The 23,934-nt window shown below is 39.4% G+C and overlaps 1 protein-coding gene across 1 annotated transcript in view; it reads right to left on the reverse strand.

Moving 5' to 3' along the window:
• Positions 1–23,934, reverse strand: part of ABCA13 (ATP binding cassette subfamily A member 13) — a 249,825-nt gene that overhangs the window by 163,476 nt on the left and 62,415 nt on the right. Inside the window, exons 18-25 of the mRNA XM_038760086.1 lie at positions 22,523–22,641; positions 22,238–22,410; positions 19,137–19,213; positions 17,171–17,292; positions 14,419–14,613; positions 12,715–12,879; positions 10,806–10,983; positions 6,510–6,649 (exon numbers count right to left, since the gene is read on the reverse strand). Coding sequence (XP_038616014.1) covers positions 6,510–6,649; positions 10,806–10,983; positions 12,715–12,879; positions 14,419–14,613; positions 17,171–17,292; positions 19,137–19,213; positions 22,238–22,410; positions 22,523–22,641 — 1,169 coding nt within the window. The remainder of the gene's footprint in view (positions 1–6,509; positions 6,650–10,805; positions 10,984–12,714; positions 12,880–14,418; positions 14,614–17,170; positions 17,293–19,136; positions 19,214–22,237; positions 22,411–22,522; positions 22,642–23,934) is intronic.

The raw sequence follows: 23,934 nt of genomic DNA on the forward strand, positions 1-23,934 counted from the left end.
ACAGAGAAATTTTTAAACTGTGGTCTATCCGTTGGGTAATGAGACCTCACACACTTAAAAATAGATCTATTTTGAGATCGCCAAAAGTAGCAAATTTAATGTAACTGGTCATTTTTAAGTAATAATAATGTGTAATTAGTGAGGTGCTTAGTATATGCCAAACACTGTACTAAGCATTGGAGAAAACACAGGATAATCAACTTCCATGTGGGGCTCACATTCTAACGAGGAGGGAGCCCTGATATTGAATCCCCATTTTGCAGATGAGGGAAATGAGGCATAGAGAAGTGACTTGGACAAGGTCACAGAGCAGACAAGTGGCAGAGCCGGGATAAGAACCCAGGTCTTCTGAGTCTCAGGCCCCTGCTCTTCAGAAGTTGCATCATTATTGACATTTCCTCTCCACCTTTTAGTGCATTTGTGGAAGGCATAGGAAATTGGGTAGTTTTATATCTGTCCTGTAATGGTATAATTGAAACCTTGAAGCCAACTGGTATTATGAAATGGAAAGAAATTCCACAGGTAACAGTCATTGGACCCTTCTGCAGACAGGATTCCCACCCTTGGAATAAGGAAGTAGTTGGGTACAGAGGGAGAAATCAGGAAAATTGCCCTCTATTTCCATCTCTGTCACTAGTAGGAGGAGCAGCAATAGTATTGAATCATTTTTCTACATGTAATTCTACACTAAATAGTAGTTAATCATTTTTCTACAAAAGCATTCAGGACATGTCACCCCTCTACTCAAAAAACTCCAGTGGTTGCCCATCCACCTCCGTATCAAACAAAACACTCCTCACTGTTGTTTTTAAAGCATTCCATCACCTTGATCCCTCTTACCTCACCTCTTCTTCTTTCCTTCTACAAACCAGCCCACATACTTCTCTCCTCTAGTGTTAACTTTCCCATTGTGCCTCAATCTCTTTCGTCTCACTGCTGAACCATAGCCCACCTCCCATCTTTGGCCTGAAACGCCATCCCTCCTCTAATTCAACAGACAATTACTCTCCCACCTCAAAGTCTTATTGAAGGCAAATCTCCTCCAAGAGGTCTTCCCAGTCTAAGCCCCAATTTTCCTCATCTCCCACTCCCTTCTGAATCATCCTGACTTGCTCCCTTTGCCCTTCCCCCTACCCAGCTCCACAGCATTTATGTACATACCTTTAATTTTATTTATTCGTATTGATGTCTGTCTCCCTCCATCTAGATTGTAAACTGTGTGGGCAAGGAATGTCACTATTTATTGTTATATTGTACTTTCCCAAGTGCTCAGTACAGTGCTCTTCATACAGTAAGGGCTCAATAAATGCAACCAAATGAATGAATTTAATAAGTGCTTACTGTATACAGAGCTATGTACTAAACTCTGGGAGGGAATACATGCCTAATTTGAAATATAAGTTTAATTAAATTGTTCTTTCTATGATTATAATGTGAGTCACAAAGACCTTAGGCAAGCCACTTAACTTCTCTGTGTCTCAGTTACCTCGTCTGTAAATTGGGGATTAAGATTGTGAGCCCCATGTGGGACATCATGGACTATGCGTCCAATCTGATTAGCGTGTATCTACCAGAGCACTCAGTATAGTACCAGGTGCATAATAAGAACTTCACAAATACCATTAAGAAAAAAAAAAAAGAAACCAGAATTAACTTCAAGACAGGTAATCCCAGGAAAACATAATAATTAAATCTACAATAATTTAGAATTGCTAGTAAATTTACTACTATTGAGGCAATTTCTTTACCTTCTGAGAATTTAATATGAAAATCCATAAAACCTATATTCAGTTTCTAATCAAGCATTTGTTCTATAACAAGCCAAAGAAGTTATATCTAATTTTATAAGACATTTTGAATAAACCTATTAAACTATTTTGTGGCAGGCTAGGACTGTAAATTTGTTTTGTTAGTTGATCCCCAGATAAAAGTCACTGTGAGCTTTCTGTAATTTTCAGAAGAAAAGCACAATATGAAAATTATTTATTTCAAGTAAATAGAATAAGGTAGCTAATTTTAATTCTTTGCTCAAATGGATACTTAATTTGAAAGAATCGTTAGGAAAGTGAACTTGGAATTATAGATTTATATGAAGGGCTGTTTTAGTACTCCAAGATACTTACTCTGGTTTTCATAGCAGTTCAACATTACAGAAAAATCTTATTCTCAGGATCACTGCAAAACTGATTAGTACAGTGCTAAGCGCTTAGTCCAGTGCTCTGCACACAGTAAGCGCTCAATAAATACGATTGAATGAATGAATGATGGTAGTTTGGTTTGGGTGTTTGTTTCTTTTTTTTTCCATGGTCTAAAACAACTCTTCCTGCATAGGGTTTATACTAATTAAATATAGAAAGATAGACTTATTTTTCTCCTGAAACAGAGAAAAATGATCAATTCAGAGAGAGTATACGGAGAAGAGGTAACCTGTCTGCTAAACTAGATTCCTTGCTTTTTGTTGCAAAACAGAAACCTCTTTTGCCTCCCCTAAAAAAGGCGCTGTCACAGCCTTCTCACAAAAACCATTATGCAAAATTAAGTTTTGATTTGTATTTGGAATAGAGGTGAGAAAACAGTACAAGTAATCTGAATATCTTTACAAGTGCTCACATAAGACTTTCGGGGAATATTTATATGAAAAATGCTTGTGCGTCCATAGCCATAGCGGAGTGGTTTCTTAGTAATGTCACATTATAAGGGATACATATCATGCACATCTAAGGATATAATGTAATTGCTTTTTCAGGGAATGTTTTGCTGCCTTTTGATGAAGTACTGTATATGTCAGGCACTCTCACGAGATTAAGATTCTCCCTCCTGGCTGAACTCGTGGAGTTGCTCTTTCAGATCACCGATTAGATGTCTGCATTTTGAGAGCTGATGGCCGTGAATTGTATTACCGACTGGGTGACTCAATTGGTAAGGCTCAGATCTACCTCATATTCCATAAACATCCATCCCACATTGATAAATATTACAGATGGAAATAGTGTATTTCACGGTCGCTACTGGCAAATGGCAGTTATATTTCCAACCACTGATCATTGTCCCAGATTATTGTCTTTGATAGGCACCACAAAACTATATCACTTTCCCTTTCATTCAGATTACTTGGCAGTCAGATTTTTTTGGAACTCCAACTGCAAAAATCAAAAATAACCTTGCATTCATCCTCTGATCATAATATCATTTTGGTTCAAACACACACAAGTATTTACTTCCTCAATAGACCGTGCACCCTCTGAAATCTGCGGAACATTTTGAAGACTAAGAACACTAGTCTTAATTTTTAAAAAGTCTGAAAGTTAACGATGGAGGAACTTATAACTCCAAATGTGGTAAAAGGCATGTCAAGCATCTGAATGCTCAATCAACAACAATAACAATAAAAAGCAATTGCAGTATTTGTAAAATGTTTACTAAGTGCCAAACATTGTACTGGGCATAGGGGTAAATACTGCATATGCAGATTGGACACAGTCCCACTGGGGGCTCAGAGTCTAAGAGAAACAGCAGGTTCCTATTTTACACATGAGGAAACTGAGGCAACAGTAAATTAAATGACTTGCCCAAGCTCACCCAGCAGACAAGTGTTAAGTGCTTACTTTGTGCAGTAAGCATCTGAGGAAGTACGATTGTATGGGAATACACCATCCCTGCCCTCAATAAATTACAAATAGGGAAAGCTACAAGATATATACATAATTACGTTGGAGTAAGAGGAGTATTGGGGATGAGGACTCAAGTCTGTAAGTGGTGCAGTGGGGAGGAAAATAGGGTGGGGAGTTGATATATTAGTCAGGCAGAGAAGCTTTCTGGAGGAAATGTGATTTTGGTAGGGCTATAAAGATGGGGAGAGCAGTGATCTGTAAGTCAGTCAATCTTTTCTATTGAGCGCTCTGTTCAGGACACTGTACTAAGCACTTGGGAGAGTACAATATAACTGACACATTCCCTGCCCACAGTGAGCCTACCTGCTAGAGGGGGAGACGGGCGTCAATATAGATAAATTAAATTACAAATATGTACATAAATTCTGAGGGGCTGAGATGGGGGAGAAATAAAGGAGCAAGTCAGGGCAACAACAACAATAACAATGATGACATTTATTAAGTGCTTACTATGTGCAAAGCACTGTTCTAAGCACTGGGGAGGTAACAAGGTCATCAGTTTGTCCCACAAGGGGCACACAGTGTTAATCCCCATTTTTCAGATGAGGTAACTGAGGCACAGAGAAGTTAAGTGACTTGCCCAAAGTCACACAGCTGACAACTGTCAGAGCTGGGATTTGAACCCATGACCTCTGACTCCAAAGCCCGTTCTCTTTCCACTGAGCCACGCAAGGCAGATGAAGACTTGGATGTTGCCAATGATTTGATCATTCATTACTGCCTGATGTAGAGAGGAATGGGTAGACATTGAAGGTTTTAGACATTGAAGGTAGGATACATTTCATCCTACCTTCTAAGCACTTTGGTTCGCAGATCACCCCTCCACAGCACTTGTATTTGTATTTGCACTTGTACTTTATTTCAGTGCTGTCTCCCCAACTAGACATAAGTTCTTAGAAGACAGAGATCAGGTCTACTTAGTCTGTAGTACTCTCCCAAACATTTGTTAAAGAGCTCTGCACATGGTAAGTGCTCAATAAATAACATTGATTGATGACAGGAATGTTGAGAGGAAAGAACAGAAAAAGAAGATGGGAAAGAAAAGAGAACAGGAGCCATCCATGCTTTAGAGGGTAGAAGACAAAATGTTGAACTTTTAGCCCAGGGTCTGATTTTCTTTTAGGCTTTGACAAGAATATACATCAATACATAGGCTGATGAACCACAATTTGTCATTAGGAAGACGTTATAGGTTTTTTGTCTATAATCATATTTCAAATATATAACTATATATGCACCCAAACCTTATCCTCCCCTTGTCTTTCACATCACTGTAGATAATGTCACTATCCAAACTTTCTCACAAGTCAGTAAATTTTGCATTTTCAACTCATCTCTCATATTTAACCCACATATTCAAACTGGCACCAAACCTTGTCAGTTCTACCTATACTACATCATTAAAATCTGCTGTTTCCTCTCCATCCAAATTGCTACTCTGCTGATCCAAACACTTGTCAAATCTTACCTTTTTTGTTGTTGTTTAATAGTATTTGTTAAGCACTTACCATTTGCCAGGTACTGTCATAAGCACTGAGGCAGATATAAGGTGATTAGGGTGGACACAATCCCTTGGCCCCCATGGAGTTTACACTCTTAATCTCCATTTTACAGATGAGATAAATGAGGCACAGAGAAGTTAAATGACTTGCCCAAGTTCACACAACAGATAAATGGCAAATCTAAGGTTTGTATCCTTAAAGCACTTCATAGTCACAATACCTTCAGCCCCCAGCACTCATATGCATATTCACAATGTATTTTGTTGTCTCATTCCCCCAGTCTGTAAACTCTATGTAAATAGAGAATGTGTCTACCAACTCTGTTGTATTGTACTCTCCCAAGGGCTTAGTACAGTGTCCTGCACACAGTAATCACTTGATTGATTGACTGTAAAGCTATATGACCAAGTATACTATGAAGGCTATTAAAATAAAAGATTTTCTAGCATTCTGAGTTAAACTAAATAATATCAATTAAAAGAAAATGGTGCTAAAAGTTCCTATGCCTTTATGCTCCTAATATGATCCTTTAAAGAAAGAACTTGACAAAGAATCAAGGCTAATAATTGTTCATTTTTTAAGAATTTTGTTTTTTGGTTGTGCATTTGAAATTTATCCCAGAAGCCCTCATAATCTGGGGGAAAATGCAACTAAAAGAAACCTTAGAAATGGTAAATCAGTGATCAGAACCCATCCATACAGATTTTCTGTCAGAAATGCCTTTTAATAACAATGAATTATCACTGCAGAAATCTTGAGACAGCCTTACACCCAACAGTATTTTTACTTTTGAGGATATAATCAAATTCATTCATTCAATCATATTTATTGAGCTCTTACTGTGTGCAGAGCACTGTACTAAGCACTTGGGAAGTGCAAATTGGCAACACATAGAGACGGTCCCTACCCAACAACGGAGAATGTCATTCCATTTGTGAGGAGGCCAATATTTTGGCAAGTTCCCTTGTGGGAAAGACTCTATAAAAGAGTCTTTTACAGATCTAACAACATTTGCAGTTATTTCAACACAGCTCAGGATTTTCAGAGCAATTGCTGCCCCTTGCTGAACCAATGTCGCCACGTGCGAATGCCTTTTGGCTTTAATTTCAGCGACACATTGCAGCCCAGAAAGGTTGAAAAATCAAAGAAAAAAAAAAAGCTAGTTTTAGCCAAAGGAATTTTGTTTCTCTACTGATGCAACCTTGTGAACCAGTAGGTGAAACAGACAAAAGAAACATTTTGACAGTGTACCGTACTGTAAATGGAAAATGAACTCTAAACGTATAAATGTTTTTCATTATGCCCTGTCGATGAGTTTAGTTCATTGAGGACTCACCATTTCTATCACCTTATTGATCTCTGGAATGTTGGGTGTGTACAAGATCTTCCCGTGTAAAACAGGTTTGAGGAAGGCCCATATCACAGCCCCGTTTGGAGACTGTAATATTTCCTGGTAGAGCTTCAGGCAAAATGGAGCTGAGGTAATGAAAAAAAAAAAAAAACAAAACAATCATGGAAAGGTAAAATCCAGCAGAATTACAGCATTATAAAATACAATATAGAAGCAGCGTGGCTCAGTGGAAAGAGCACGGGCTTTGGAGTCGGAGGTCATGGGTTCAAATTCCAGCTCCACCAATTGTCAGCTGTGTGACTTTGGGCAAATCACTTCACTTCTCTGTGTCTCAGTTACCTCATCTCTAAAATGGGGATTAAGACTGTGAGCCCCCCGTTGGACAACCTGATCACCTTGTAACCTCCCCAGCACTTAGAACAGTGCATTGCACATAGTAAGCGCTTAATAAATGCCATTATTAGTACTATTAATACACAAATTCCTCTGATCAAGGGAAGCATTTGATTCCTCTGAGTCCCTGTGATTGGCAGAAGACCTTTGGGGCAAAGGGATTAGAAAGTCTCTTCTAACCTTGTTCAACATCGATTCATATCTGACAAAAATCTATGAGCCAGCAGAAATTGGCATTCTAAGTCTGCACTGAACAGTGCATATATGAATGATAAAGATAGTGTATAAAAATCATTTCTTATCTGTAGTTCTTTTGGTTTGTTCTAATGCGAGCACAAATTAATCTAGAAAAGAACAGTAACTTTAACATGAAATATGCTCATTTTCTTTGCCTTTAGAAATTTATTTTTTTTTTCAAATAGAGGTTAGGATAAAGAGCAAATTTGTAAATGGCCTGGACTATAATAAGAGCCTAGTTGTAAAGCTGTGTAGACCCCTCCCCCCGGCATCTAAATGATCCTCATAATGAATCACACTAGGGTATGAGAGACAGAACAGGCTTTTTAAAGTGGGGAACAAGAGAATGTGGTTATGGGAACTCCAAGGATCAAATATGCAGGAGCATAGGCAGTTTGATATCGCAGGTGGTAGGCTGTTGTGTCGCCTTGGAAACCAGGGGTTATTCAAAACAATGTTTTATGGGTTCTAATAACCTTGGGTCTTCTAGCTAAGGTAATGAAATCATCTTCAGAACGATAGGAAACCACCTGCTTGTCCTTTTTTTCCCCAAAGAGTATGTTTACAATGCGAATCTCCTCTTCAATTGCAGATGAGTCAGAGGAGACTAAGAATTCTAATATAATAAAGTTCAAATGGCCTGTTTTGTATTTCTAAAACCAGTTCCAGGACAGAAAAAATAATTCTTTTGTATTTAAGTATCAGCTACTACAATATTCAGTAAGAGAACTCATAAAAGAGAAAATGAGTACATTTCTCACTTTTGCAGCTTTGGCTTTCAGGTGGATGATTCTTATAATATTTGAATACTATTTCTACATGTTCAATGTAGACAGAAATAGATCTGTTGTGCTAAAGTAATGACAGGTATAGAATGTGACAAGTTTGTTTTTGAGGAAATCGCACACATTAAAAATTTTCTGGAAACATGGGAAGTTATTATTTATTTTACTTGTACATATCTATTCTATTTATTTTATTTTGTTAGTATGTTTGGTTTTGTTCTCTTGTCTCCCCCTTTTAGACTGTGAGCCCACTGTTGGGTAGGGACTGTCTCTATACGTTGCCAACTTGTATTTCCCAAGCGCTTGGTACAGTGCTCTGCACACAGTAAGCGCTCAATAAATACGATTGATGATGATAACAAAACACATGATTTAAAACCCCACTGAAGGTAAATGAGAAAACGTAATGAGGGATAATGAGGAGATCTTTAAATGGAGAAAGCAAACCACTAAAAAGTCTTCACAGCCAAAATGCTTCGATACACTGCTTCATCATTACCAGTATTCCTCATCTCCAGCATTGCTCTTTCTCCTTCTCTTCAGTCTGGTATTTCCTCCTGCCTTCAGGACATCTCTACGTGGCTATCCCACTGACACCTAAAACTTAATAGGTCCATAACAGAACTCCTCATCTTCCCGTCCAAACCCTGTCTCCCTCCTGACTTTCACTATAGTCTACAGTGAAGCATAGTCTAAACTTTCACTGTCACTATAAATAGAACCACCATCCTCTCCATCTCCCTGTAACCTGGGCATTATCCTCGACTCATTTCTTTCATTCAACGAACCTGCTCACTATAACAACAAAGCCTGTCAGTTCAACCTCCACAAGATGGCTAAAATCTGCCCTTTTCTCTCCATCCAAACTGCTATCATTTTGAGCCAAGCACTCATCCTATCCCACTTGAAAGGCTGCATCAGCTTTGTTGCTGATTTCCCTGCCTCCTGTCTCTCCCCCGACTCAAATCCATATTTCAATCTGCCGCCCAGATCATTTTTCTACAGAATCATTCAGTCCATGTTTCCCCACTCCCCACTTCCCCGCTAGACCTTAAACTCCTTGTGGGCAGGGGATGTGCCTACCAACTCTATTTCACTGTACTCTCCCAAGCACCTAGTACAGTGATCTGCACGCAGTAATACAATTGGTTGATTAATATTAACTTAGCACATTTAGTGAACAAACCATTGTATTAATCACTTGGAATCTTCATAAAATGAAAGAATAATGTATGGTCCGTGCCCTCAAAAAATTTGCAGTCTGAATTACCCTGACTAAGTGTGCAAGGATATTTCACTGTGAAAAAGCTGGATGTTACCAATATATTTTAATTAGGTTAATTATATTATTCTTATGCCACAGCACTACCCAGAACCTTCAGTGGGAAAATCATTTCCAAATGTAAATGCTTCTGTTGATTCCGATAATTTTTAAAATTCGAATTTAAAAGTCAAAATGCCGCTGTAATCTATGGGAAGTATTCAGGAACTGTGTATCAGTTTCAAAAATGCCTTGAAATGACTATTGTGTATTTTCACCAAATTAAATGCATTTCAAAATGTATAGTATTTCTCTTATTTCACTGAAATTTGATTTAAGCGGTCACATGCCATACACGTCCTCTGTTACTCTGATTTAAGTCATTAGAAAATGAGGCAAAGTCATCGAAAAAAATGAAAAATGGATTAAACGTATTGGTGAACATATACTATAGCAATTATAGAGAAGCAGTGTGGCCTTTATAAACACAATCACCTCACCTCCTCCAACCTCACCTCACTGATTTTCTACATCCCCACCCACACATTTCGCTCCTCTCACACCAATTTACTCACTGTTATCTCCATCTCATGAATTTCACCAAGGACCTCTCACCTACATCCTGCCTTTGGCCTGGAATGCCTTCCCTCTTTGTATTCATCATCATCATCATCAATCGTATTTATTGAGCGCTTACTGTGTGCAGAGCACTGTACTAAGCTCTTGGGAAGTACAAGTTGGCAACATATAGAGACAGTCCCTACCCAACAGTGGGCTCACAGTCTAAAAGGTGGAGACAGAGAACAAAACCAAACATACTAACAAAATAAAATGAATAGAATAGATATGTACAAGTAAAATAAATAAATAGAATAATAAATATGTACAAGCATATATACATATATACAGTATATACATATATATATACATATGTATATACATAAACATATATTCATTCATATCCTACAGACAATGACTCTCCCCACCTTCAAAGCCTTACTAAAGGCACATCTCCTCCAAGAGAACTTCCCTGAGGAAGCCCACATTTCCTCTTCTCCCACTCCTTTTTATGTTGCCCTGATTTGCTCCCTTTAGTCACCCCCACCCTTCAGCCCCACAATATTTTTGTACAGATCCGTAATGAATTTACTCATAATAATGTCTGTCTCCCCCTCTAGATTGTAAGCTCACTGTGGGCAAGGAATGTGTCTACCAACTCTGTTATGGTGTTATATTTGTACTTGCCCAAGTGCTTAGTACAGTGTTCTGCACATAATAAGTGCTCAATAAACATAATTGATTGATTGATAGGCCTAGTGGATAGAGCACAGGACTGAAGGTCAGAAGAACCTGGGTTCCTATCCCGGCTCTGCCACTTGTCTGCTGGGTGACCTTGGGCAAGTCATTTGCTTCTCTATGCTTTAGTTACCTCATCTGTAAAATGGGGATTAAGACTGTGAGCCCCACGTGGGATATGGACTGAATAGCTTGTATCTAACCCAGCCCGGCACATAGTAAGCATTTAACAAATGCCATGAAAGTCTATAATAATTGGACTGCATTGATCTACAATGAAACAATGAAAAAAATTGATATTGGTCTTACTTGAATCCTTGGGAATGTTGAATTTTGTCTTATCCTCTTCCTCAAGATCAGAAATCTTGGGCAAATTAAAGAACATACTTGGATTGTTAAAGAAAGAAGCTTCATCTTTACAGACCATCTTCATAACTGATTGAAGGGAACCAAAGATAGAACTTCTAGACTGGACACTCTGTGGAAACTAGAAAATGAGTTTAAGGAGTCGGAAAGGAATAGATGTTATTTTGCCAAACTGACAGTATTATTGTATTAATGAACATTCTCCTTTAGATATTGGGCTCCTATATATAAATATATGTGTGCTGTGCATATTATTGTCTCATGACAACTTTCTTCAAAGAAATAATTCCAGCATGTTCTTTTTTGACTGTCCAGGAGTAGAAAATATATAGCAGTCCAATCTTATAACTACAAAAATGTTTAAACAAAAGATAAGCCGTTTATATTATCTTAAATATACATCATACTGAGCTAATTAAGGAGGCTAAGGAGGAGGTGGGAAGAGAGATGTTGTTCATCATCACTATGACACAATTCACTCACTACATTAATTTATTTAATGTGATTTAACTTATGCCAGTGATCCTCTTTCATGATCAGTTCTCTTCCTCCTTGTTCTGGCTCCCACAGTACTGCCTGTGTTTGAAAATCTTATTCTTAAAAGGTATACATTATCAACAGGTAATTTGAACAAGCTGGCATGGACAACAGTTTACCCAGAAGGGGAAAAGGTCAGTGCCCACAAACCACACCCACCCGCGGACTCACAACATATATATACAAAATCTAGGCTCTGTCATTTGTCTGCTAGGTGACCTTGGACAAGTCAGTTCGCTTCTCTGGGCCTCGGTTAAATGTAAAATGGGGATTGAGACTGTGAGCCACGTGGGACAGAGACTGTTTCCAACTCGATTTGCTTGTATCCACCCCATCACTTAGTAAAGTGCCCGGCACATAATAAGTGCTCAACAAATACCATCATTATTCATTTGTTCATTTGATTATATTTTTTGAGCACTTACTGTGTGCAATGCACTGTACTAAGCACTTACTATTATTATTACACACACACACCCCTCCAGAACCACAATCCAAATGAGTCGCGCCGGTACAGTGCTGAAGAGGAAATACTGTGTTCTACAGGGACTGCATCTGACGTGATTTTCTTGTATCTACCCAAACACTTTGTACGGTGCTTGGCACAGAGTACGCACTGAACAAATACCACTGTATGGCTTTCTCTAGGCCTCCAAAATGGCCATGCAAAGAGGGAACTCGAGTGTGGCCACCATACACAGCTGTTAGAACTGGTATGGGAAATCCAGCTAGCATCCTCTTTCCCCAGAAGAAGTTATGGTTAAGAGAGCTGCTTGGCTGAGGTCTTGTAGCATGGGAGGATAAGGACTCATGTGTGTCTCCTGAAGGCCCAGGAATCTGCGTAATTAACAGTTATTTCCTGAGCTTCACTGGCCTATACTAAACCACCTGCCCACCTAAACTGAGGAGGTGGGGCAAGGTAGGGCCGCAAGAGTGTCCATTGGGCAAACCTAGGCCCACCAGGGTTTCGAGGGGATTCACCAAGGAAAGGCAAGTCATTCATGGCCCCAAAACATTACCCTCATTTACAAGTTGGCATCCCTCCACGTGACTGCTGGCTGTCTAAGTTGGGCTTAGCCTGGACGGAAGCGGGTCAAAACACAATATTCTATGGAATATTTATTTCCCAAAATATGACTGCCTCGGATACTCAGCCTCAAGCGAGTTCTCTGCTTTTTATTGTTTGCTTATTAAAATTTAAATTTCTTGTTTAATGGAATCCCTCTTTCCTAAAAGAGAAAAAAGACTCCAAAATGGTAAGTACATAGCAACATTAACTATTGTCATTTCTGTGTGGTGCAGGGCGAGAACATACCTGTTGAAGAGCAGGAATATCAAACAAGGCAATGTTTTTAAAGATTTGAAGAAATTCGGGAAGGTATTCGAGAATATGTTGCACTTTACCAAGCAAGGAGCTGATGCTGGAAACCACATCCAAGAGGGATTTAAGCAAGGTATCTGCTTCAGAAGGTATCTGAGTCTAAGAAAACGAAGAAAGGAAACTATGAAAATCATTCCAATGAGGAAAACTCACTAATTCGTTACACCCCTAAGGGTTTTTTTATCAATATGGTTTCAAGCGCTTAGTACAGTGCTCTGCACACAGTAAGCGCTAAATAAATAGATTGAGTGAATGGTAAGAATGATAACACCATCAATTTATTTAACTCTTGAACTTCAGGAATGTCGATGCAGTAGGCTAATCAGATTCTTCATCATTTCAATCAACCAGTGGTATTTACTGAACACTTACGCTGTGCAGAGCACTGTACTAAGTGCTTGGGAGAGTACATCAACAGAGGCAGTAGACCTGTTCCCTGCTCACAACAAGCTTATAGCCTATGGGGGGAGACAAACTTGTGTCTTAAAGGAAAGAGCACGGGCATTGGAGTCAGAGGTCATGGGTTCTAATCCTGACTCCGCCGCTTGTCAGGTGTGTGACTCTGGGCAAGTCACTTAACTTCTCTGTGCCTCAGTTATCTCATCTGTAAAATGGGGATTAAGACTGAGCCCCACGTGGGACAACCTGAATATCTTGTAACTACCCCAGCACTTAGGACAGTGCTTGGCACATAGTAAGTGATTAAATGTCATCATTATTACTATAACTAAATAATTCACGGGTATATTCATAAGTGCTATGGGGCTGAGGGTAGGGTGAATACCAAATGCCCAAAGGGTATAGATCCAAGTGCATAAACAGTGCAGAAGGAGAAGGGAATCAGAAAAAGAGGGCATAATCAGGGAAGGCCTCTTCCAATGTACAAGAACTCTCTTTTAGCCTATAAACTTGAATTATTCCTTTACTGATCTATAGAAGAAATATAGTGGTCCTTTGTTATCAAAAATGATGGTGCTGAGAGTAAAATTCTATTGTTTTGCTCAAAATTGGTTGAAAAGACCGATGAGAGCCCCAGCAGGGAAATGACTTTTGCTGGGCTGCATAAGACACACTTCCTGCTGACTCCCACAGCCACTTGATATGGATCATGATGGCCCATTATCTTTTACAATAGACTTCATATTCCACAAAGCGCTAAAATCAATATTATTACAGGTTCAGTAGAATCTTTAAAACTGATTTTACAGCTCATTCTTCCCCATGCCAATATGAATCCATTCCTTGTCTACTTAGGTCTCTAATGTCACCCAGCTGCTTAACAAGCAAGTGGTAGAGCTGGGATCAGAACCCAGATCCTCTGATTTCCAGGCCCAAGCTCTCATAATCTGGCAATAGAGGAAAGAGGTGCAATAAAGAAAAAAGTTGGAGAGGGGAGAAGGCACCGAGGGGGTTTACATAGGTATGTGGATGAAGGATCAACGATTGCTTCTCTAAGACAGGCTGGGAGCCAAAAAATATAGCTATTGCACTGTCCCTTCAAGCAACCCTCAGGTTTACCTCCAGAAAAAATATTTTTCTGGATGAAACACTGATCAAACCTGATTGGATCTTTATTTTGTTGTTTTGTTTTGATGTTCATACATACTAATGTGGTCAAAGAACCCATTTTCTTCTTACTTTGTAGATGAAAGCACGTAAATTTAGATTCTGGCCAATCACTATGAGAAGTCTGTACACATCCAACAGAGGCAAGGTGCAGAGTTCTTTCACAGCAAGAGAAGTTTTGACTTCCGTGGGAAATGTCAGCAGGAGACTGAGAACTTCTTCGTCACATCTTCCAGCCAAAGCTACTGCAACAGTACTGTAAAGAAACTGTTTCAAAGAAGGTGGCTCAGTATTGGTGTTAATTCCAAGCCATGTAATCCTAGCATGAACAAGAAAAATAGCCCCCAGAGAATGCCATATCAGTTGAACTGAAACCAGAGCTCAGTGGGTAAACAGATTGGTATAATGAGGTAGATGCTTCTTTCTATGTCAGGACAATAGACACATTAATTTTGATGCAGAGAATGAAACCTTTAAATGCCCCTCCCCTTATCTGTTTCTTTTCATGCCCGCCTATAGATATTTACTGGATAAGCAAAATCAGAATTTGTATTCACTGATAAAGAGGTCAATGAGGCTGCACAAATCACCGAGTTTAAACTGAAATAAAATGCGTTCCAAAGACTGACCTTTCTGAAGGTCAAGTTTTCTTTTGCTAAAACCTGCTGTTCTGTTCCTGACATCCTGGCTATTTGATTAATGAGGCGTCAATCACAAGCATCTGAATGGCATCCCTCCACAACAAGTTCTACTAAGTCAAAATCCTACTTGTAAAAGAAAAGAGCACCTAATTGCACAACTCTGCTCTTCAGTGGTAAACTAGTGGCAAATTAGTTCTAGAAAGCTAAAACCAGCACATAGTTTCAGTGTCTCATTGCACTACATCCATTAACCATAAAACTAAGGGTGTCATCTCTTTTCTGTGCAATGAATAGGCTTATTTTTTAAATACCTTTCACTTTCACTGGCTTCTTCAGTTCTCACAGGGTTATAAAAAAAAAGCAGGTGGCAGTGAAAAAAAGCAGTGGAAAGGAGATGAGAGTGAGAATCAGGAAATCTGGGTTGAAATTAGAGCCCTGACACTGGCCTGCTTAATCTCTCTGGGCCTCAGTTTCCTCCACTGTTAAATGGGGAGAAGATAAATTATGCACCTTATGTTGGACAAGAACTGTGTTTGATCTCATAACCTAGCATCTAGTCCAGTGTTTCGTACACCGTAAGTACTTAATACCACAATTGTGTACCGTCATTTTGATTGTTTTGCATTTAGAAGCCCTAGTGAATGAAGAAATAGAGAATCAATGCACAAGGTATTTCACTGGCAGATACATCAATTGCACTACATGAGGGAATGGATTTTTGAGTGTGGCATCTTAGTTGCTAATATATAATGGTATTATTAGAAGTTGGAGATTGAGCTAATTTAAAAACTGACCCAAAGGAAAGTTTCAAACCAGGCTCAAGAAGAAGTCAGGAATAAATTAGAAAATATTTGTGTGGGAAGTTAACTCCTGCTTTCTGTTTGGCTTAATTATTTACTATTTGGGAACCTTCCAATCACATTGGGTGATTATATTTGAATTCAGGTCATATGATGCTATATGCTAAACTCTAGTTATTCAATCACATGGCCTAGTGTTTGATAGCTGAAGTTTGAATCTGACACTAATTGGGAGTGGTCATCATGTGATCAGTGCAATAACGAATGCTTGCTGGAAACCAATGTATAGTGGTCCTATATTGATTTTCAAGAAATAGCCACAAAAAAAAGGATATCCTCTTTCTGGTGGCTTCAGAAGAGACAAAAAGATACGCACTACCTTGTTGGAAGAGTGCGAGTCAGACCTAAAAATAGAAGGCTGCATTAGCCAGGACTAATGATCTATCTTCCTTTGCAGGCATTGCATCTCCTTTGCCTTATTAGGGGAATGAAAGCAATGAATCAAGTTTCCTAGAGACCAGGCAAATCAGCATCTGCTACACAACAACCTGATTTTTGCTGGGAATACATCTCTATTCAGTATTTTTTAATCTCGACCCTGTCATCGTGGCACAAATGCGGTTAGGTTGTTCTAATAATTTTCTAAATATCAGTAGCAAACTCTGTAGAAGATGACTGCATGTAATTATTAGGTTTTAGGATTATACCCTAAGCCCTAGCACCCAAACATAACCATTCACAAGGGGACACTTTAAATAAAAATAATGAGAATTATTATAATGATAATAACAATATTTGTTAAATGTTTGCTATGTGCCAAGCCCACTAAAATGTTTAAGCAGGAGGAAGAATGGGTCTTTAATCCTCATTTTACAGAGGAGGAAACTGAGGCACAGAGAAGTTAAGTGACTTGCTCAAAGTCACACAGGAGGGAAGGGGCAGAGTCAGGATTCGACCACAGGTCTCCCGACTTCCAGGCTTATGTTCTTTCCACTAGGCTCTGTTAAAGTTGGAGGCCATAAAAAGCATGCCTTTAAAGGAAAATGGATCTTGCCCTCTTTTGTCCCCTCGAATGCCCCTTCCACCTCCTTCGTCTTTATAGATCTTCCGATACAATTGAACTCGTCAAAGAAGATGGAGCCCTTCTACCAAGATTCTTCCCCTCTCATTCCTGAATTGCCCCTGAATGGCAGACACTACTGTAATAAGCACTTCATGAGGTCACAATTACGCATAGACCCTTAAGGTATTCTCAAGTTTGCAAAGTAGCTTTTTTAACAGAAAACAATTGCCAGATATTGTCTACAAGGAAAAGATAAGAAACTGACAAAAGTAAAGGGGATAAAAAGCATAAAAAATAACATGCTTTTCTTTTCCTAGTACCCTTGAATGTGAGATATTTGCTTCTAAAATGCTGTTGATGGCTTCGATGGAGAGGTTGGTTGAAGAAAGAAGCTCTTGTGTAAATGTGGTGATATTCTGCACACAATCTTTTAATTTCACATCTGAAACACAAGCAAAAGGAAATTACTTTATATCCCTCCAGTTTAAAAAGCCTTTACTAGAGTTGTCATTACTGACCCAAAAAACCCCTCAAATTATGGGGTATTAATGGTGACAATATCACCTTGCAAAATTATAACCTGTTTCTTGGAAGGCCACTTTACAGTCTATGGATGATTACAGACGAATCTCCTCCATAACCCTGTAAGTAATCATTACACCCTTCTTTTCAGATGAATTCTAAAAAGTGGCACAACGATGATGTTTCAGGATAGTTATAGGATCCTATCTTTAAAATGCATCTGTATTGAGTGTGATGGTTCCAACTGCGATCCAAATTCCACTACAGAGAAATGCGAGGAGGAGGCGAAACTATACTAGTCATGGAACCTATTGAAACAGAAAACAGAGTCCACACCTGGCTGAACTGCATTCCGGGTTCTTCATAGAGGATTAAACCTCTCACGAGAAGCCCTTAAGTCCCTTTGACACTTTGATACTATTCCCTCCCCCATCCCCACAGCACTCGAGTAAATATGCATCTGTAATTTAGCTCTTCTCTTCTTTCTGTGCTTTTCTAAGCTGAGACCAAAGAGATAAAATACGTAGTCCAGTGAGAACTGGATTCCCTGCTGTGCTGAAACCCAGTGGGAAATCACAATATCCATATGACAGAGAGGCCCAATAATGAACCATGTCATTAAAGTACAAATTGCCACATATCAAGAAATTGATGAATTACTACGTCCCATGTTTTGACTAATTCATGTCTTTGGAAGATGTGTTGTACCAGGTTTCCCTTTATTGTGATTAGAGGAATTGATTTGCTACATCAATTGCTTCTCCTTAGGTCATATTTCACAAAGCCATTTAGAGTTCACCAGATTCCCCCTACAAGTTCACTGACTTCCTTTCGTATGGGGAATTTTTCAGAACCACTTTTTTATATCTTAAAAAAGAAAGGTCAGTAAAGGAAGAAAATGACTCCGGAACCTGAATCTGTTAATAAACAGCAGTCCTCCCACCTTTTCTCCTCTGACATTTGTTTTATGCATTACCAGAAATAATCTCTCAGAAAGGTGCTGCTTTTCATAACTAGAAGGTAAGGAAAATCTTTCCAGGCATTTGCTTTAAATATCCCAAGTGGGCAGCCACTTAATTCACTATGAAATATTTCAATTTGCTCTATATAAGCCAAAAGATTTTCTGTGAGAAAGGGACCCACACAACAGCCATCGTTCTCCCTGTCCTTGTAAACACATCTTTCACCTTTGGTTGTATTTCCTTTTCTTTTAAATAGTTGTTAGAAGAACATGACCTATTCTGTGGTCAGGGGGCTTGGGACACTTCTGGATAGTGGAACAATGCATTCCTGTGATAGGTTGCTCTCAAAACTCCCTGGAACACCCTCCCTATTCAAATCCAATAGACAATTACTCTCCTCCCCTTCAAAACTTTATTAAAGGAACATCTCTTCCAAGAGGCCTTCCCAGACTAAGCCCCTCCAACTCCCTTCTGCGTCACCCTGACTTGCTCCCTTGGTTCATTCCCCTTCCCAGCCCCACAGCACTTAGGCACATATCTGTATTTATTTGTATTGATGCCTGTCTCCCCACCTCTAGACTGTAAGCTCATTGTGGGCAGGGAATATGTCTGTTTATTGTTGTATTGTACTTCCCCAGACACTTAGGATAGTGCTCTACACATAGTGAGCGCTCAATAAATTCGATCAAATGAATGAATAAAAACCTAATTTAGCTCTGGTTCAAAGTGTGACCATGAAAGTCTAGTTAATGATGCTTTCCTTGGACTCATCCCGCCTCCCTGAAGCAAACAATGAACTCACCACCCATAATGCTGAAATTGCTAAGGAAGGCTGCAGTGGGATTTCGAGACAAAGGTTCCTCAAGGCTTTTGGCCAACCTGAAATGGGAGAACATCTGTTTCAGTGAATGCTGTATAAAATAATTTCATAGTAATATTGGCACATCCAAGGTGTTGATCAGTTACCAATTTCTCATTTACCCGAAGTTTCACATAAAATGAAATGAATACACCATTAACATTCTCTATACTTAAATTCATTACTACCAATTTTTCAAATACAATTGTTTTCTAAGAGGCCTAGCCAAGGCAAATGAGGGGATTATAAAATTACATAATGGTAATGCACGGAAGAAGCAAGTGTAATTTTTGAGATGATTTCCCAGTGGGAAAATCCAGTTTTGATTAGATTTAGCTGGGGCAAAGCAAACTTCCAGGGTTAATGACTGAGGGGATTGCTTAAAGATAAACTTGTGAGCCACGAATTGCTAGTCGTGATTCAGATGTTACTTCACAAACCCTGAAATTAGACGCCCACCTGAAACACTCGGAGTTAGGATTTTCCACCTACGGCAAGCCGTTCCCCATTTCCCAGCTGCTGCCTTAAGAAATCTGAAAAAATAAAGGCTCTATCTACCTCTGGGTGGGTCTCTATCCCTCTCCTTCTGGTCTAGCGATGTGTCTCAATGGCTTTCTGACTTTGTTTCTGAGTTTTTCTCGCTCCGTCTCCCTCTCTTACCCAACTGCCTTTGAGTCAATCAATCAAAAAATAGTACTAGCAGAACACCCACTGTGTGCAGAGCACTCTACTAAGTACTTGAGAAATACAGTAGAGTAACAAGACATGATGTCTCCTGCAGTGGGCTTCAAATCTAGTAAGGGAGACAGGCATATCATTTAACAGATAGAAGAAGAGAAAGAAAAATGGATATGTTGATAAGTACGGGCTGAAAGAGTGGGGCAGCGAAGCATTTGCCACTGGAGTTTTTTGCCTCAAGTCACCCAATCTGGCTGAAAAACTGGGTAGAATTGAGTGGGGTGGGGGGACCTAAGGTGATAGAATTTTTGCCAAGCGATTGGCTTCTGACTTGAAGATCTTGGAGGACTGTTCTCACCCCTTGGTCAGCTCCTTTCTGAGAAGCAGCGTGGCTTAGTGGAAAGAATGCAGGCTTGGGAGTCAGAGGTCATGGGTTCTAAACCCGCCCCCGCCACTTGTCTACTGTGTATCCTTGGGCAAGTCACTTAACTTATCTGTGTCTCAGTTCCCTCATCTATAAAATGGGGATTAAAAGTGTGAGCCCCATGTGGGACAAACTGATCACCCCGTATCTCCCCCAGCACTTAGAACAGTGCTTGGCACATAGTAAGCGCTTAACAAATACCATCATCCTCATTATTATTATATCACTGAAGGAAAAGGATCATATCTAGCCTGGCTAACTCCATTTCTGATCCCAATCAGAAATCTCCCATCTGAAGGAGTCGGAGACTGATCCGGATGAAAGGGGGCAGAGTGGGAATAACTTAAAATGTCCAAATATCCTTAAATAACCTAAAATTGGATGGATGAGTGGGCACTAGTGAAGCATTTGGAGGTAAGGTTAATGCTTAGTAGTTCTAAAAGGTTTACTCTTGTCTAGGTAGTGCAGACTCCACTATCTCTATATCAGTGATCGATGTCAGTTTTTCCTAAATTCAGGCCACAGTCACATGTGTCTCTTAAAATAGTCTTATCTGAAATATGGTTAAACCTTTGGAGACATGTCCCATATCCCTCTTAGAGTAGTTTTCAGAACCTACCAGAAAAGATTCACTTCCAGAACATGTCGATAATAATAACAATAGTGGCACTTTACTTCCTACATGCCTAGCACTGGAGTAGATACAATATAAGCTTATTGAGCACAGTTCCTATCCCATCTGGGGCTCACAGTTGGAGGAGGGAGAAAAGGTAGTGGATCCCCATTTTACAGATGAGGAAACTGAGGCACAAGTTCTCACATGATGCAAGTGGTGGAGCCAGGATTAAAACTCAGGTCCTCGGACTCCTAGGCCCGTGATCTTTCCAGAAGGCAATCCTGCTTCCTATTTGTCAATGTTTATTAATACTCATTTATATGAGGTAGGACACATTGGTTCATATTTTTTTCTAATTTGGTTTACTGCTCTCTAGGAGTATTTCCATAAATCATTGATATTTACCGAGCACTTACTGTATACGGAGCACTGTACTAGGCAACCTAGAGACTAATAACAATTATAGTATTTGTTAAGTGCTTACTATGTGCCGGGCACTTTTCTAAGTGCTGGGGTAGATAGAAGGTAATCGGGTTGTCCCATGTGGGGCTCACAGTATTAATCCCCATTTTACAGATGCGGTAACTGAGGCACAGAAAAGTTAAGCAGATTGCCCAAGGTCACACAGCAGAGAAGTGGCGGAACTGGGATTAGAACCCATGTCCTCCGACTCCCAAGCCCATGCTCTTTCCACTGGTGGACACCATCCCTGCCCACAAGGAGCCTACAGACTAGAGAAGGGGCATTTGTCACCAATTTCCAGTGAGCCATTCAAGACCTTCAGAAGAAAATAGATTGTAACAGAGACATCCAAAGATTCTGGCGTAGTTCTGCAATTAGAGTACTCCTGCCTCATATTTAAGGTGAATGGACATTCAAATTTCATAAATATTGAAATATCCTACTTGAAAATTTGCATGTGACAAAGCAACTACTAGCCTTTACCATTTTATTTCAGATCTGAATGAATATTATTTTTGTTCCATGAATAGTACAAAGATACTTTGTAACCACCCCACAGTAAACACATACTTTTTTCTGCATATTCAATTGTACATTCAATTCCTTATATTTTCATGTCTCTCTCCCCCTTTAGAGTGTAAGCACTTTAGGTATCATGCGTCCGTTGCACTTTTCCCAGCAACTAGTATAATACTTTAAACCGAGTAGGTGTTTAAGAAAGAGCATTAAAACTATAAGAAATAGCATTAAAACTGCTACCAACTACTGGTAATCAATATGTATTACTATCCAGAAAATCTAAATGAGCTGCAAGTGTCACAATTTTAACATGAGCTAAAAATGAAATGAAAATCAGGACTTTACTTCTGCATGTGCGGTTGGATGTTCTGTAACATCAGGCGACAATGACAATCTTTGCCCGAAGCGTGTCCCAAGTTTCCCTTCCAGTGCAGCAAGGCTAAGGAAAGCTTCCTGCTAATATCTACAAAGCTTTCACAGCTTCCATGAATGGGAGAGGTCCAGATTGTTTTAATCTCCTATAAAAAGGGAATGGCCCATGTAAGAAAGGTGCCCGATTGTATTCTTTCAATCAATTCGGGTAAAGACATTTAAATTAGATTAGAAATTGGAAAAGAAATTTTTACCAACCTGGTAATGGTCAGCTACCAAACTGATTCCTCGAATTACCAGAAAGAGGATCTGCCTTGTTAAATTCTCCTCACAGCTCATAAAAGCACACATACTGTCTCTAATAAAAGTAGGCTCATCTGCCGGAAGAAACACAGTGAAGCACTGTAATCAATTAAAAATATCCATTATATTCATTGACTACCATCACAGATGAGTCAGTACTTAAAAGGAAGGAAGGAGAGAACACTAAAATCTAGATCATCAAGACATTAAATCAATGAAATGCAATTAAAAAAACTTCATTTGTATATCCATCCCATAATCTACATTTTAGACCCAAAATTATGTCTTAAAGCTCTAACAAGAGGTCATTTGCCCTTCCACTATAAGCCATATAGGCTGAAAAGCAGCTACTATTTTCTTAAAGATTTTAAAGTCTGAAGGCTTCACAACCTTCCTTGGTACCCGATTCCACTGCTTTATTGAAAGTTCGAAATTATTAGAAATCTACTTTATTTCCATTAATTATCTCTTGCCTTAATTAAAACGAATTTCCTCTTTGATATTTGTTAAGAGCTCACTATGTGTCAAACATAGTGACAAACTAGGGTAGGTCCAAGGCAATTAATTCTGACACACAATCCCGTTCCCTCATGGTGCTCACAGTCTTAAGGGAGAGGGAGAACAGGTATTGAATCCCCATTTTACAGTTGAAGAAACTGAGGCACAGAAAAGTTAAGCGACTTGCTCAAGGTCCTCGCTCTTTTCATGAGGACAGGCTGTTTTGCTGTTCAGGTCTCAGTATACGTGGAGAACATAGTTTCCCTCCCATAAAACCCTTCATATTCTTGAAGAGAATAATTGTTTCCCATTTCTTCATTAAGATGACTTCCTTTCCTCACTATGTTTCCAGCCTCCACAGTGATTTTTTTTTTGTGTGTGTGTGTGTGTGTGTCAGAGAGAGAGAGAGAAGGAGAGAAAGGGAGGGAAAGGGAGAAAGAGAAAGGGAGAGGGTGAGGGAGAGGGAATGTGTTCTGCTCTCTAGCTCTTTTCCAGTTTCTCTACATTCTTTAAAAATGTGTTGGCCCAAATTGGGCACAATGCTGCATTTTGCCTAGGCAGGGAATATGTCTACCAACTATGTTATATTGTACTCTAAGTGCTTAATACAGTACTCTGCACACAGTAAGCACTCAATAAATGCAATGGATTAATTGCTTGTCTCTGGACAGTTCTTCATTGCATCATGGTCGTCCCACCTTAGAGCCATTAATAATTCTGAAAGTTACAATTCCATGACTCAGCACAACTAAGAAACGGGGAAGAAACTTTGATTTTAAGGTCAGAGACAAGTGAACAGTTTCCAGAGACCTATTCTTCTGGCTTCTAAAACGCTCTCTTCTACTTTACATCTCAGTCTCCTTGCCAAC

The sequence above is a fragment of the Tachyglossus aculeatus genome, chromosome 18 (assembly GCF_015852505.1).
Source record: "Tachyglossus aculeatus isolate mTacAcu1 chromosome 18, mTacAcu1.pri, whole genome shotgun sequence".
Classification (NCBI taxonomy): domain Eukaryota; kingdom Metazoa; phylum Chordata; class Mammalia; order Monotremata; family Tachyglossidae; genus Tachyglossus; species Tachyglossus aculeatus.